Source organism: Lepidochelys kempii, chromosome 23 (genome assembly GCF_965140265.1).
Source record: "Lepidochelys kempii isolate rLepKem1 chromosome 23, rLepKem1.hap2, whole genome shotgun sequence".
NCBI classification, from domain to species: Eukaryota; Metazoa; Chordata; order Testudines; family Cheloniidae; genus Lepidochelys; species Lepidochelys kempii.
The window spans coordinates 1191845-1204520 of NC_133278.1; the positions used below are offsets into that span (position 1 = coordinate 1191845).

A 12676-nucleotide genomic window follows, 5' to 3' on the forward strand; every position below is an offset into this window, starting at 1 on the left:
CCACCCTGCTGCCAAGAAGCCAGCACAAGGCCTGTGTACTACTTTTCAGCCCAAAGGCTGAAGCAGGATCTAAGTGGTACCTAGGCCTTGTGGGCATAGCATCCCACTCCAGTCTAGAGCTCCACCCACGTCCCCTTCAGTGATCTCTGCTGTGTCCAGACCAGCACAGACACCAGAACAAGGCTCCCAGGGCGAGAACTACCTTCCCCCAAACACATGCTTGGGGGTTTCTTCCCCTTTCTCTCTGCCCAGGAGACACACAGGCAGCCCTGCTGGGATGTGCATTGGGCCTGATTCTCTGCTGCCCTGGCTTCAAATGGATGCAAAACACTACTCAGTAAAGCCGGTAACAATTCACTCCCACTTCGCATTGGTGCAAGTCCCTGCAAGGGGCAGGGGTAATGGGGCCCCTTGGTATCATTTACACCAGGGTAGAATTTAACCCACTCTCTTTAAACTTGTCCACGGCAGCAAGCGGATGAGCAGGAATTAGCTGCTGTGTGTGTGTCAGCTTCCCTTTGAAGGGGCTTTCTTTAGCCAAAACCATTGCCATTTTCACCAGCCGGGAGGGCGTTTGGAGCAGGGGCAATAGCTGGAGTGAGGAGCTCTCTTCTCCCCTGCGCTTTGTCAGGGCTGTTTTAAAAGCACTGCTTAGATGCAGGGGGCCTTTTCTGATTCCCATTAATGCTAAATGCCCCTTTCCCTTGGAGTCCCACAGAGCTGGGGAGGGCCCCGTCCTCTCACCCTGCCCTGCCCAGAGCGATGCTCAGATCCAGTAACCCCCCGGGTACCTTGTCTCACAGCCACTCTGCTGCTGCTGCTTTTTCTTTCTGTTCTGGGTTTGTCTGAATAAAATTCATCTGTGATTGCGTGGAGCCCTGGGTGGTGTCTTTCTTCGGCCTTGGGCAGATGAGACCTCGGGCCGCAGGGCTCCTGGGCTGAGCGCTCAAGGTGGAAGTGAAAGATAAGGGTCCATGTGTCAGCTACCACTGGCCAGAGAACAGACCTTTGGCTGGCCCCACATGCTGCACTCCCGTCATTATTTGTATGCCCCTGCAAAGCCCCATTCTGCTGGGTGCTGCGCCCCCACCCCTCGCACTGGACAGCGTCTGCCCTGGGCAGCTGCCTCTCCCAAGCCACATCTCCAGGCTACAGGTGGGGAATTGGTGCCCAGCTCCCGTGGCACTGTCTGCCTCCTGGTCCCACAGGGAGTCGGTGCCAATGTTGGAACTGAACCCAAATGAGTCCATCCCTTCAGCAGGAGTGAGGGGACCTGAGCCTGTCCCCTGAGCTGGGAGGGGGTTGGACCCAGGTGACACCTTTGCCCTGGAAACTGGACAAAGGCTGGAGGAGGAGCTGGGGGAAGGAGTGAGGCTGCTGGAGGGGTTTTTGATTGTACCCACAAGCTCTGTGTTAGACTGTGTTCCTATTGTCCAACAAACCTTCCGTTTTACTGGCTGGCTGAGAGTCATGGTGAATCCCAGGAAGAAGGGTGCAGGGCCTGGACTCCCCCTCACTCCGTGACAGTCACTTACCTGTCCTGCCTCTTAGCCTTTGTGCCCCGGTGTGGAAGTTCAGGACCCTTCACCTCTGGAAGTGGGTGAGAAGAGAGCCTGGTGCTGAAATGCTGCAAGCCAGGGAAGAGAGATAGGAGCCCTGGAGTGGGCTAGCCCCAGCCCTAGATAACACCAAGCATACGGCCAGTGTCCAGGTTTCCATGCCACTTACCAAGGCTCAGGGCACCCTCTGGTGGCCAAAAGGCAGGGACAGAGGGGTTTGAAAATACTCTCCTCCCCAGCACCGCACGGCGGCTGCACCGCTCAGAGGGGTGGGGAAAGCAGGCCCCACACCTGGAAAAGTGCAAGGGGCCCGACAGGCTGAGCTCAGCCCCCCTTGGGCACCGACGAAGAGGCAATTTTGAGAACAGCCAAGCCATTTGGAAACTCGGGCCCCACGCGTTGGAGTTGTAGCCTTGGGAATCAGGCCCTGAGCCCCCTGGGGAATCTCGCGCCGTCACTTCACCAGGGCAGCGGGCGTGTGAGCGGCAGTGAGCCCGACGGCACGGAACGGCTGGCTCAGTGAGGTCTAGGTTAGGATGTGAAGGTGTGACATGACACCTGTTTGCAGCCAAGGCCTTTAACACGTGTGGAACTGGCTCAGGTAATGCCTCAGCGCTGCTGATACATCTTAACCTCACGCCCGAAAGCCTCACTCGCACAGCTAAGCGGTGGTGGGCAGTGCAGAACCGGAGGCAGGGGGGCCGCCACACACAGATATCTAATGCCAAAGCCATACACGCTGGTTAGGCATGTCTCGTTATGGCAGGAGCAAGTGTAAGGGACTGTGGGGTGAAAACCCAAAATGATGGCTTTTAATGCCCATTTTTCAGATTTAAAGGGACAGCATCCACACGCAACCATTGTGTTTCTGCCTGCCGAGCACCTCTGCAGAGCACCCAGGGCCCAGGCCCGTGCCCGGGGCCGCAGGAGCAGAGCGGTGCCTGGGATGGGGCAACAGGGAGTTGGCCCAGAGGCTCTGCGTGCAGAGGAAGTGGCTGGAGCTTTTCTGTTCATTCTTAAGGGGTCTCCGCTTCCCATGTCTCAGGCAGGTTGTGGGGGATGGGAGGGGAGGAAGAAGGGGTAACTTGCGGGGATGGTCTCAGCATTCAAATGGAAAGCAGAGCCCCAGATCCCAGCACCCCGGGGCGTGGGGCGTTCGGAACAGAGCAGTGGAGTTGGCATCCTGGCTGTATGGGTTAAACTGTGGGGCTTAGCGACACAAACTGAGCTAAGGGGCAGTGACAAATTCCTTGCTGTGAGTGTCAGCCCCACCCCAGGGGCTGCAGCACACTGGGTGTCTCATGGGTCTTTGCTGCTTCCCACCAAAGCAGCAGGCAACGGCGGCTGGCAAACACAAGCTGCTGGACTCAGGTGATGTGAACTGGGGAGGCAGGACGCTAGCTAGCTAACCCAGGCAGGGGCAATTGTCTGCTCCGCAGTGAGCCCTGAGTGCACAGTGCTTCCGATCTAGTATTGCAGGGGTGGGACAAAGGAGTCGCTGGACCAGTGATTCTGAGCTGCTCTATGGCAAGTCCTCTGTTCCTGATCCTGTTGGTGAGCCTTTCACATATGACCTGAAAGGCCAGCCATGCTCACGCCTCAATGCAGGCTTGTGTGGAAGGATTTGCCCACAGGTTGGACTTTGCTCTTCTGTCCATGTTCATGGCACTTGCAGCCTGGACCTATGACACAGCACAACACTTACTGGGTGATCAGGGCTGAGAACCCCTATTCCAGGATGGCCCTCGGATGGACAAACACAGGCCTCTTGATTTTCATTGTAAGGTAATTTACACCCACTTGCAGGGCTCCTTTGCTCTGCCAGAGTGGCACAAAGGGGACTCAGTGTACATGAGAATGAGGGCATTTGGTTTTTTCTGGGCAATGTGGGCTAGATTTCCCAGTGCACTACTCCAGTTTTACACTGGCATAATGGGGTTTTGCTGGTGTAAAACTGGAGTAACTTCTTTCCCCCCACAATAGAACTTTCTCGGCCTGGCAACTTTGGAATGACGGGCACTGTTGCATCAGCCCCAGTTCCGCGGAAGGACAGCGAGGGATTCTCTTTGCTCCAAGGAGGCAGAGCATTCTTTTGCAAGAGGCCAGTTGCCCCTGTGTTTCTGAGCTCAGCCCGACGGGGAGGGGGCAGTTACGAACAGAACATGGTAACGATTGAGTCGGGCAGTGAATGTTTTGACGTCATAGAGATTTTGGGGAAAGGCACATTTGGGGAAGTGGTGAAGAGCTGGCGGAGGAGCACGGGGGAGATGGTGGCGATCAAAATTCTGAAGAATGATGCCTATCGGCGCAGGATCATTAAAAATGAACTGAAGCTGCTGCAGACCATGGCGGGGGTGGACTCGGAGGAGTCACACATTATCCAGTTCCACGAGTTCTTCCATGACGAGATGAAGTTCTACTTGGTCTTTGAGCTCTTGGAGCAAAATCTATTTGACTTCCAGAAGGAGAACAATTTCTCTCCTCTGCCTGTCAAGCACATCCGGACAGTGACCACGCAGGTGCTCAAAGCCCTGGCCAAGCTGAAGGAGCTTTCCATCATCCACACGGATCTGAAACCTGAGAACATAATGCTGGTTGACCAAATGAGGTACCCTTTCCGAGTCAAAGTGATTGACTTTGGGTCAGCCAGCATCTTCAATGAGGTGCGCTATGTCAAGGAGCCATACATCCAATCCCGTTTCTACCGGGCACCGGAGATCTTGCTGGGCCTACCTTTCTGTGAGAAGGTGGACGTGTGGTCTCTGGGCTGCATTATGGCAGAGCTGCACTTAGGCTGGCCCCTTTACCCTGGGAACAATGAGTATGACCAAATCAGGTACATCTGCGAGACCCAAGGGATGCCCAAGCACAGCCTGCTCAATGTAGCCAGGAAAGCTCACCACTTCTTCAAGAGAAACCAGCATGCTGAACTGGTAACCCAGTGGCAGCTGAAATCCTCGTCCGAGTACTTGGCAGAGACCAAGGTGAAATCTGTGGAGAGGAGGAAGTATGTTCTCAAGTCCCTGGAACAGATGGAGTCGGTGAACATCCACAAGATGATCTACCCAGACAATGAAGCCCTGGCTGAGTACTTTGACCTGAGAAGTATGGTGGAGTTGATCAAGAGGATGCTGACCTGGGACTCACATGAGAGGATCACGCCAAGTGCAGCCCTGAAGCACCCTTTTATCTCCATGCAGCTGCTTAGACTGAGCTACGAACTCACCCAGTACTATCAGCTCTGCCTGCGGGGCTTCCAGGAGTCCATCAAGCGGGAGAGCAAGGACAAGCAGGAAGTGGCTTTTTGCAACGCCATGGACGAGGACACCTTCTACCCAGCACAGGAGTATTTCAAGGAGGAGGAGCATGTACACGGCGTCTCTGGCCTCTCCAGCGTCCAAAGGACCATCGACCAGATGGACGATCTGAGCATTACCGAGCCAGGCAGGGAGGCTGCCATGAACTTGTTAGGTGAAGGTGCCAGGATGGGAGCGTATGAGCCCTCCACTCCTGCTGAAGTGGCCAGCATGACCCTGGGCCACATGGGAGTGCACAAAGGCACTTACCAGAACCCCCGGCTAAACCACGAGCAGCATCAGGAGCCAATCCAGGCCTATTACAGGAGCCGGTACGGCAGCTCCAAACACCGCAAGCACCCTCGTCACACCAAGTCCGACCCCACTTTTGGGAACTTGATCCTACTGGGACAGCAGTCTCCTGGCGATACTGTCAGCTGGGAAAATGAGAGCAATGCTGGCATCTCCCCTGTTGCCTCCTCCCTCCCAGAGCCCAGCAGCCTGGACGATCAGAGACATCCACTTTCTCCTACCACTAAGGTACCAGGGACACGTCCATTTCGGCTGGGCAGGAGCTGTGTTGTTTCATTATTAGGAGTCACCCTTCTTGGGGTCAGCTAACATAGGGTTTGCACCAGGCCTTTACAGATAAACCCGAGATGTGCAAGAATCTACCTGGATCTATGAGGAAGATCTACAAGGCAGATCCTTGAGCACAGTAGATACAGGGATCTACCTTGATAGTCCCACAACGAAACAAGGGATGGGCCAAGACCTCAAAGGTAGACACCTAACTCCCTTTGATTGCAATGGGTGTGAAGCGCCTAATACCTTTGAGAATCTGACCCTAAGTGACCACTAGCTGTCCTTCCCCATTGTGGTGACTGATCTATCTATCCCCATACACCATCTATCTATCTATCTATCTAACTTTGCTAGACACTAAAATCATGGACTGAATAGAGACACTGAATTTATCACAGCAATCCACTAACAACCCACCCTCAGTTGCCTTTTTTTTTTTCTCCCTCCCTTTCTTTTCCCCCTATGACTGGAGGGGGCCACTTCACCTTGAATGGTCCCTTGAAATATGTGTTAACTACTGTGCTAAATTTCAGAGTAGCAGCCATGTTAGTCTGTATCCGTAAAAAGAAAAGGAGTACTTGTGGCACTTGTAGAGACTAACAAATTTATTTGAGCACAATCTGTTCCACCTTCTATTTAGCCCTGACACTCTGAGTACATTTCCCAGACCTGAAGAGCTCTATGTAAGCTCGAAAGCTTGTCTCTAAGGTGCCACTAGTACTCCTTTTCTTTTTTCACCCACAGAAGTTGGTCTAATAATAGATATTACCTCAACCACCTTATCATCCATCCACCCATCTAATCTATCTATCTATCCATCTATATATCTACACCAATCACCTAGCTGCCAGTAGATATCTCATTCTTCTTATTTATCGTTTAGATACCATCCCAATTATTATTATCATCATATAGTGCCAAGAAGTGTCAACATAGACAGAAGGCCCATTGTGTTAGGGATTGCACCTACTCAAAGAGAAAGGCAGATCCGTGCTACAAATAGCTGATGGTCTGACAGGCCAACAGGCAGACAAATGCAACCTCAACCCAATTCTGTGTGCAACCAAAGATCAGACATTCACAGGAGGTTGAGGGGAGAAGTTGCTCAGAAAGTTGGTTACTTTTGATTGGAGTTTTGGGGTGAGGGCATGTTCAGTGTTCGCTCTGGGTTAGACTGAGGCCAGCAGGCTGAGCAATCAGTTCTGGAGACAGGGTGGTGTACCTCTAAAGCATAGGGGTATTTAAGCCTTGGCTTCTGCCCTAAAACTGAAGTCTTATTATTTATGATGTGCACTGTGGTAGTGTCTGGAGGCCTCAGCCGAGCTCAGGACTCCATGATGGTTAATATTATTTATTCTACAATGCCCACAAGTGCCCTGCACTTAACCCAGAGAAGACACCGAAGAAGGGTCCCCGCCCAAGGAACTTACAATCTAAGGGCCCAGTTCTGCAAAGACTTAGGCACACACTTCACTTTATGCTTCAACGGGACCCCTCCCATACATGAAGCTAAGCACAAGTGTCTTTGCAGGATCAGGGCCAAATAAAACCTGGATCCTGCAATGGGATTAGCATTGGCAGAGCCTTGTGCTTGCATGGAACCCCTCTGACTCAACTAGGTTGGTGTCAACCTGTATGGACTTGGTTGCAGGATCAGGGTCTAAGTCTGTTCATGTCTAAGCTGCTGTACCTGAAACCAGGATTGCACAAACTTTGCCAAGAGATGGACTGTGATGGTAACTCATCAGCATGCCAGGGTCTGCAGCTAATGTATGATTATTATATATTGATTGATTAGCTGTTTGTGTACAAAACCAATTGCAGCCTCCCTGCCTGATCTTTGATGGATACGACTGGTCCCATCAGCCAAAGATCTGCTTCCCTATCAAAACAGACAGTGGCCACGAGTCATGTTGTAGAAAACCCATCTTCCATTCATGGTTACCTCTGCACTCACACAATTCCCCTGCAGTTTCTGATGTCATTTGGGTTGTTCTTTATTAGTATTTAAGGACAGCTGAACCATGGCCAGAGATGCAACAACAGCAGGGAGGCTGGGAGAAGCTTCATTTAACCCAAAATGTTACTTCAAAGCTTACCCTGCAGATGACGCGCTCTTGAGAGTCATGACTGGCTGATCAGGGACTACCTCCTTCCCTCCTCTTTGTCCTGACTGGCGGCCTGGCTGAAGCTTTTCTTGTCCCTGCTGGAGACACAGATGCTAATTTACATTCATTCAAACGGGGCTGTTGGGAGCTACATGGCCTCATGTGAAATTAAACTAGTCCAAACCGGGAAAACAGCTGAGTCCGAGAACTCTGGGCTGCCCTGTCCCTGAGACAAGGGGCTTGGCGACCTTGGGGTTTGCCTGGCTGTACTAGTGTCCAAACCCTCAGCTTGTGTGAACAGGCAGAGCTGTATTGAAGTCAATGCAGCTCTGTAGATCTAGGGGTTTAGTACAGCTACAGCAGGGGCTGGAATGCCCCGTGTAGACGAGGCCGGCGCCCCAAGGAGCAACCTGTCTCTCCAGTCTCAGGAGTGAGGTCAGGTTTTGGGCCTGGTGTTCCTCTTGAGCCTCTACTTCTCTCGCCCACAGAGAGCCCAGCCGGAGCTGCCCGACCCCGAGCCGCAGCTGCCCAGTGCCAGCACCTGGCTGGGCGGTGATGACTGGCTGATTGAGAGGAGTGGGGAGAGAGCCCCAATCAAGAACGCGCTCCACCTCACGCCGAACAGGCACCAGCCCTACCTGCAGCACATCACGAGCCACCACTGAGCCCAGGGCAGCCCGCAGGAGGGACAAGCCAGGCGGAGACACCCCCCACAACCCCTTTGCAGAGTCCTTTGCAGCCATTAAATTATAGAGTGTTCCCACCTCAATGCCGTTTACTCGTGAAACCCAAAGCTATCTCCCTATTATTGACCAGTGTCAAACCCGGCTTGTCCAGTGGCCGGTGGGCCATGGTGCCATCCCAGGGCACAAAGTCCATCTAAGGGAAGGCCAAGGCCACGACTGCATGGGGATAGCAGCCAGCTGGGGGCATGTGGGCGTCACCCTGGGGCCGGCTCATTTCTATTTCAATAAATGATTTATCAGTGGCAGACCGTTGAATGTATATTGTTGTGGGATGGAAACCAACGCCCAAGCCCCCTTATCTCACTTCTCTCCCCACACCCTGTCCCCAGCAAGGCCAGCCCAGGGCCCAGCCCCCATCCGCCCCATGCTGCCCCGCCCCCAGGCACAGCAGGCCCAGGGGCCAGCCCCCTTCCACCCCTCCCCACCCCCAGGAAAAGCCAGCGCAGGGCCCAGCCCCATTCCACCCCGCCCCACCCCCAGGCAAGGCCGGCCCAGGACCCAGCCCCACATCTGCCCCGCCCCGCCCCCAAGCAAGGCCGGCCCAGGGCCCAGCCCCACATCTGCCCCGCCCCGCCCCCAGGCAAGGCCGGCCCAGGGCCCAGCCCCACATCTGCCCCCCCCCCGTCCCCAGGCAAGGCCGGCCCAGGGCCCAGCCCCACATCTGCCCCCCCCTGCCCCCAGGCAAGGCCGGCCCAGGGCCCAGCCCCACATCTGCCCCACCCCGCCCCGCCCTCAGGCAAGGCCGGCCCAGGGCCCAGCCCCACATCTGCCCCGCCCCGCCCCGCCCTCAGGCAAGGCCGGCCCAGGGCCCAGCCCCACATCTGCCCCGCCCCGCCCCCAAGCAAGGCCGGCCCAGGGCCCAGCCCCACATCTGCCCCGCCCCGCCCCCAGGCAAGGCCGGCCCGGCCCCACATCTGCCCCGCCCCGCCCCCAGGCAAGGCCGGCCCAGGGCCCAGCCCCACATCTGCCCCGCCCCGCCCCCAGGCAAGGCCGGCCCAGGGCCCAGCCCCACATCTGCCCCGCCCCCCCCTGCCCCCAGGCAAGGCCGGCCCAGGGCCCAGCCCCACATCTGCCCCCCCCTGCCCCCAGGCAAGGCCAGCCCAGGGCCCAGCCCCACATCTGCCCCCCCCTGTCCCCAGCAAGGCCAGCCCAGGGCCCAGCCCCCATCCGCCCCATGCTGCCCCGCCCCCAGGCACAGCAGGCCCAGGGGCCAGCCCCCTTCCACCCCTCCCCACCCCCAGGAAAAGCCAGCGCAGGGCCCAGCCCCATTCCACCCCGCCCCACCCCCAGGCAAGGCCGGCCCAGGACCCAGCCCCACATCTGCCCCGCCCCGCCCCCAAGCAAGGCCGGCCCAGGGCCCAGCCCCACATCTGCCCCGCCCCGCCCCCAGGCAAGGCCGGCCCAGGGCCCAGCCCCACATCTGCCCCCCCCGTCCCCAGGCAAGGCCGGCCCAGGGCCCAGCCCCACATCTGCCCCCCCCTGCCCCCAGGCAAGGCCGGCCCAGGGCCCAGCCCCACATCTGCCCCACCCCGCCCCGCCCTCAGGCAAGGCCGGCCCAGGGCCCAGCCCCACATCTGCCCCGCCCCGCCCCGCCCTCAGGCAAGGCCGGCCCAGGGCCCAGCCCCACATCTGCCCCGCCCCGCCCCCAAGCAAGGCCGGCCCAGGGCCCAGCCCCACATCTGCCCCCCCCTGCCCCCAGGCAAGGCCAGCCCAGGGCCCAGCCCCACATCTGCCCCCCCCTGCCCCCAGGCAAGGCCAGCCCAGGGCCCAGCCCCACATCTGCCCCGCCCCGCCCCCAGGCAAGGCCGGCCCAGGGCCCAGCCCCACATCTGCCCCGCCCCGCCCCGCCCCCAGGCAAGGCCGGCCCAGGGCCCAGCCCCACATCTGCCCCCCCCTGCCCCCAGGCAAGGCCGGCCCAGGGCCCAGCCCCACATCTGCCCCGCCCCGCCCCCAGGCAAGGCCGGCCCAGGGCCCAGCCCCACATCTGCCCCGCCCCGCCCCCAGGCAAGGCCGGCCCAGGGCCCAGCCCCACATCTGCCCCCCCCCGTCCCCAGGCAAGGCCGGCCCAGGGCCCAGCCCCACATCTGCCCCCCCCTGCCCCCAGGCAAGGCCGGCCCAGGGCCCAGCCCCACATCTGCCCCACCCCGCCCCGCCCTCAGGCAAGGCCGGCCCAGGGCCCAGCCCCACATCTGCCCCGCCCCGCCCCGCCCTCAGGCAAGGCCGGCCCAGGGCCCAGCCCCACATCTGCCCCGCCCCGCCCCCAAGCAAGGCCGGCCCAGGGCCCAGCCCCACATCTGCCCCCCCCTGCCCCCAGGCAAGGCCAGCCCAGGGCCCAGCCCCACATCTGCCCCCCCCTGCCCCCAGGCAAGGCCAGCCCAGGGCCCAGCCCCACATCTGCCCCGCCCCGCCCCCAGGCAAGGCCGGCCCAGGGCCCAGCCCCACATCTGCCCCGCCCCGCCCCGCCCCCAGGCAAGGCCGGCCCAGGGCCCAGCCCCACATCTGCCCCCCCCTGCCCCCAGGCAAGGCCGGCCCAGGGCCCAGACCCACATCTGCCCCGCCCCGCCCCCAGGCAAGGCCGGCCCAGGGCCCAGACCCACATCTGCCCCGCCCCGCCCCGCCCCCAGGCAAGGCCGGCCCAGGGCCCAGACCCACATCTGCCCCCCCCCTGCCCCCAGGCAAGGCCGGCCCAGGGCCCAGCCCCACATCTGCCCCGCCCCGCCCCCAGGCAAGGCCGGCCCAGGGCCCAGCCCCACATCTGCCCCGCCCCACCCCGCCCCCAGGCAAGGCCGGCCCAGGGCCCAGACCCACATCTGCCCCGCCCCCCCCTGCCCCCAGGCAAGGCCGGCCCAGGGCCCAGCCCCACATCTGCCCCGCCCCGCCCTCAGGCAAGGCCGGCCCAGGGCCCAGCCCCACATCTGCCCCCCCCTGCCCCCAGGCAAGGCCGGCCCAGGGCCCAGCCCCACATCTGCCCCGCCCCGCCCCCAGGCAAGGCCGGCCCAGGGCCCAGCCCCACATCTGCCCCGCCCCGCCCCGCGGCAAGGCCAGCCCAGGGCCCAGCCCCACATCTGCCCCGCCCCACCCCTCCCCCAGGCAAGGCCGGCCCAGGGCCCAGCCCCACATCTGCCCCGCCCCCCCCTGCCCCCAGGCAAGGCCGGCCCAGGGCCCAGCCCCACATCTGCCCCCCCCTGCCCCCAGGCAAGGCCAGCCCAGGGCCCAGCCCCACATCTGCCCCCCCCTGCCCCCAGGCAAGGCCAGCCCAGGGCCCAGCCCCACATCTGCCCCCCCCTGCCCCCAGGCAAGGCCAGCCCAGGGCCCAGCCCCACATCTGCCCCGCCCCCCCCTGCCCCCAGGCAAGGCCGGCCCAGGGCCCAGCCCCACATCTGCCCCGCCCCCCGCCCCATCTGAGTGGAGGAGAAGCTGGTAAACAACCAACCGCCCTTGGGGGCCGGGATGTACCATTCTCAGCCTGGATGGGGGGGCCCGCAAACCTGCAGGCTTTAATACCGGCCCTGGTTAGCAAATAACCACAGCAGACGCTCTGAGGCAAAGTTATGGGCTTTGTTTGCTCTCCGGGAAATCACCATGGGAGTTTTATTATCTCCAGCCCCGCTCCGCTCCCCCCGTCAGTGAAATGGTTCCTTCCCAGGCCGAGTGAGCGCCCGAGTGTCAAACTGCTGGAGTGAACCATTGCCGTGGTGGGGGCGCTCGGAGGAGTTGACCAGAACTGATCAGCGAATTGACATTATTATTGGTATTATCTTATTATTTACCCAGTCTGTTTACTTAGTCTACACTGTGTGCTTAGGGTGGTTTTTAAATAAACCTGGATTTTTTTGAGGGGGGGAAGGCACCTTTCTCCCTCCCCCTTTCCAAGGGAATGGTACCTTCCCAGCGCTATTTAATTGTGTTGCTCGGCGCCTGCCCCTCACAGCGGCTGGGGCGCGGGCCCTGGGGTGGGCGAGGCCGGGGCGGGCCGCGCCGCTCCCCCGAGGGAAGGGGCCATGTCAGGCCAGGGTCTTGGGGCAGCCTCGCTGTGCTGGCCTATCACTGAACCAGGCCACTGTGGTGTCATGGTGATGTCATCAGGACAGTGATGTCATCGTCAGGACATGATGTCACAGTGATGTCATTGGGGCAGTGATGTCATCAGCGTGAGCCCAAGTGGCTAGGGCAGGGGCCCGGCAAACTTTTTGGCCTGAGGGCTGCATCGGGTTTTGGAAATTGTACAGAGGGCTGGCTGTGGCCCCGCCCCCACCTCCTATCCACACCCCCCCACTCCCTGTCCCCTAACCACCACCGGACCCACACCCCTGACTGCCCCCAGCTGCCCCATCCAACCCCTCCTCTCATTCCTGACTGCCCCTCCAGGACCCCTGCCCCCA

General features: G+C 60.0%; 1 protein-coding gene across 1 annotated transcript; it reads left to right on the forward strand.

Moving 5' to 3' along the window:
- Positions 1–3698: 3698 nt before the first annotated feature.
- Positions 3699–8213, forward strand: HIPK4 (homeodomain interacting protein kinase 4). The gene is made up of 2 exons (XM_073322382.1): positions 3699–5395; positions 8037–8213. The coding sequence occupies exons 1-2, from the start codon at positions 3722–3724 to the stop codon at positions 8211–8213; spliced, it is 1851 nt and encodes a 616-aa protein (XP_073178483.1). The 5' UTR covers positions 3699–3721.
- The last annotated feature ends 4463 nt before the right edge of the window (positions 8214–12676 follow it).

What these genes read in the sequence shown, in the direction of transcription:
- HIPK4 (XM_073322382.1), top strand. Translation starts at nt 3,722, where the DNA reads ATGGTAACGATTGAGTCGGGCAGTGAATGTTTTGACGTCATAGAGATT. An exon ending in CACTTTCTCCTACCACTAAG is followed by an intron (nt 5,396 to 8,036) that starts GTACCAGGGACA and finishes TCTCGCCCACAG; the next exon opens with AGAGCCCAGCCGGAGCTGCC.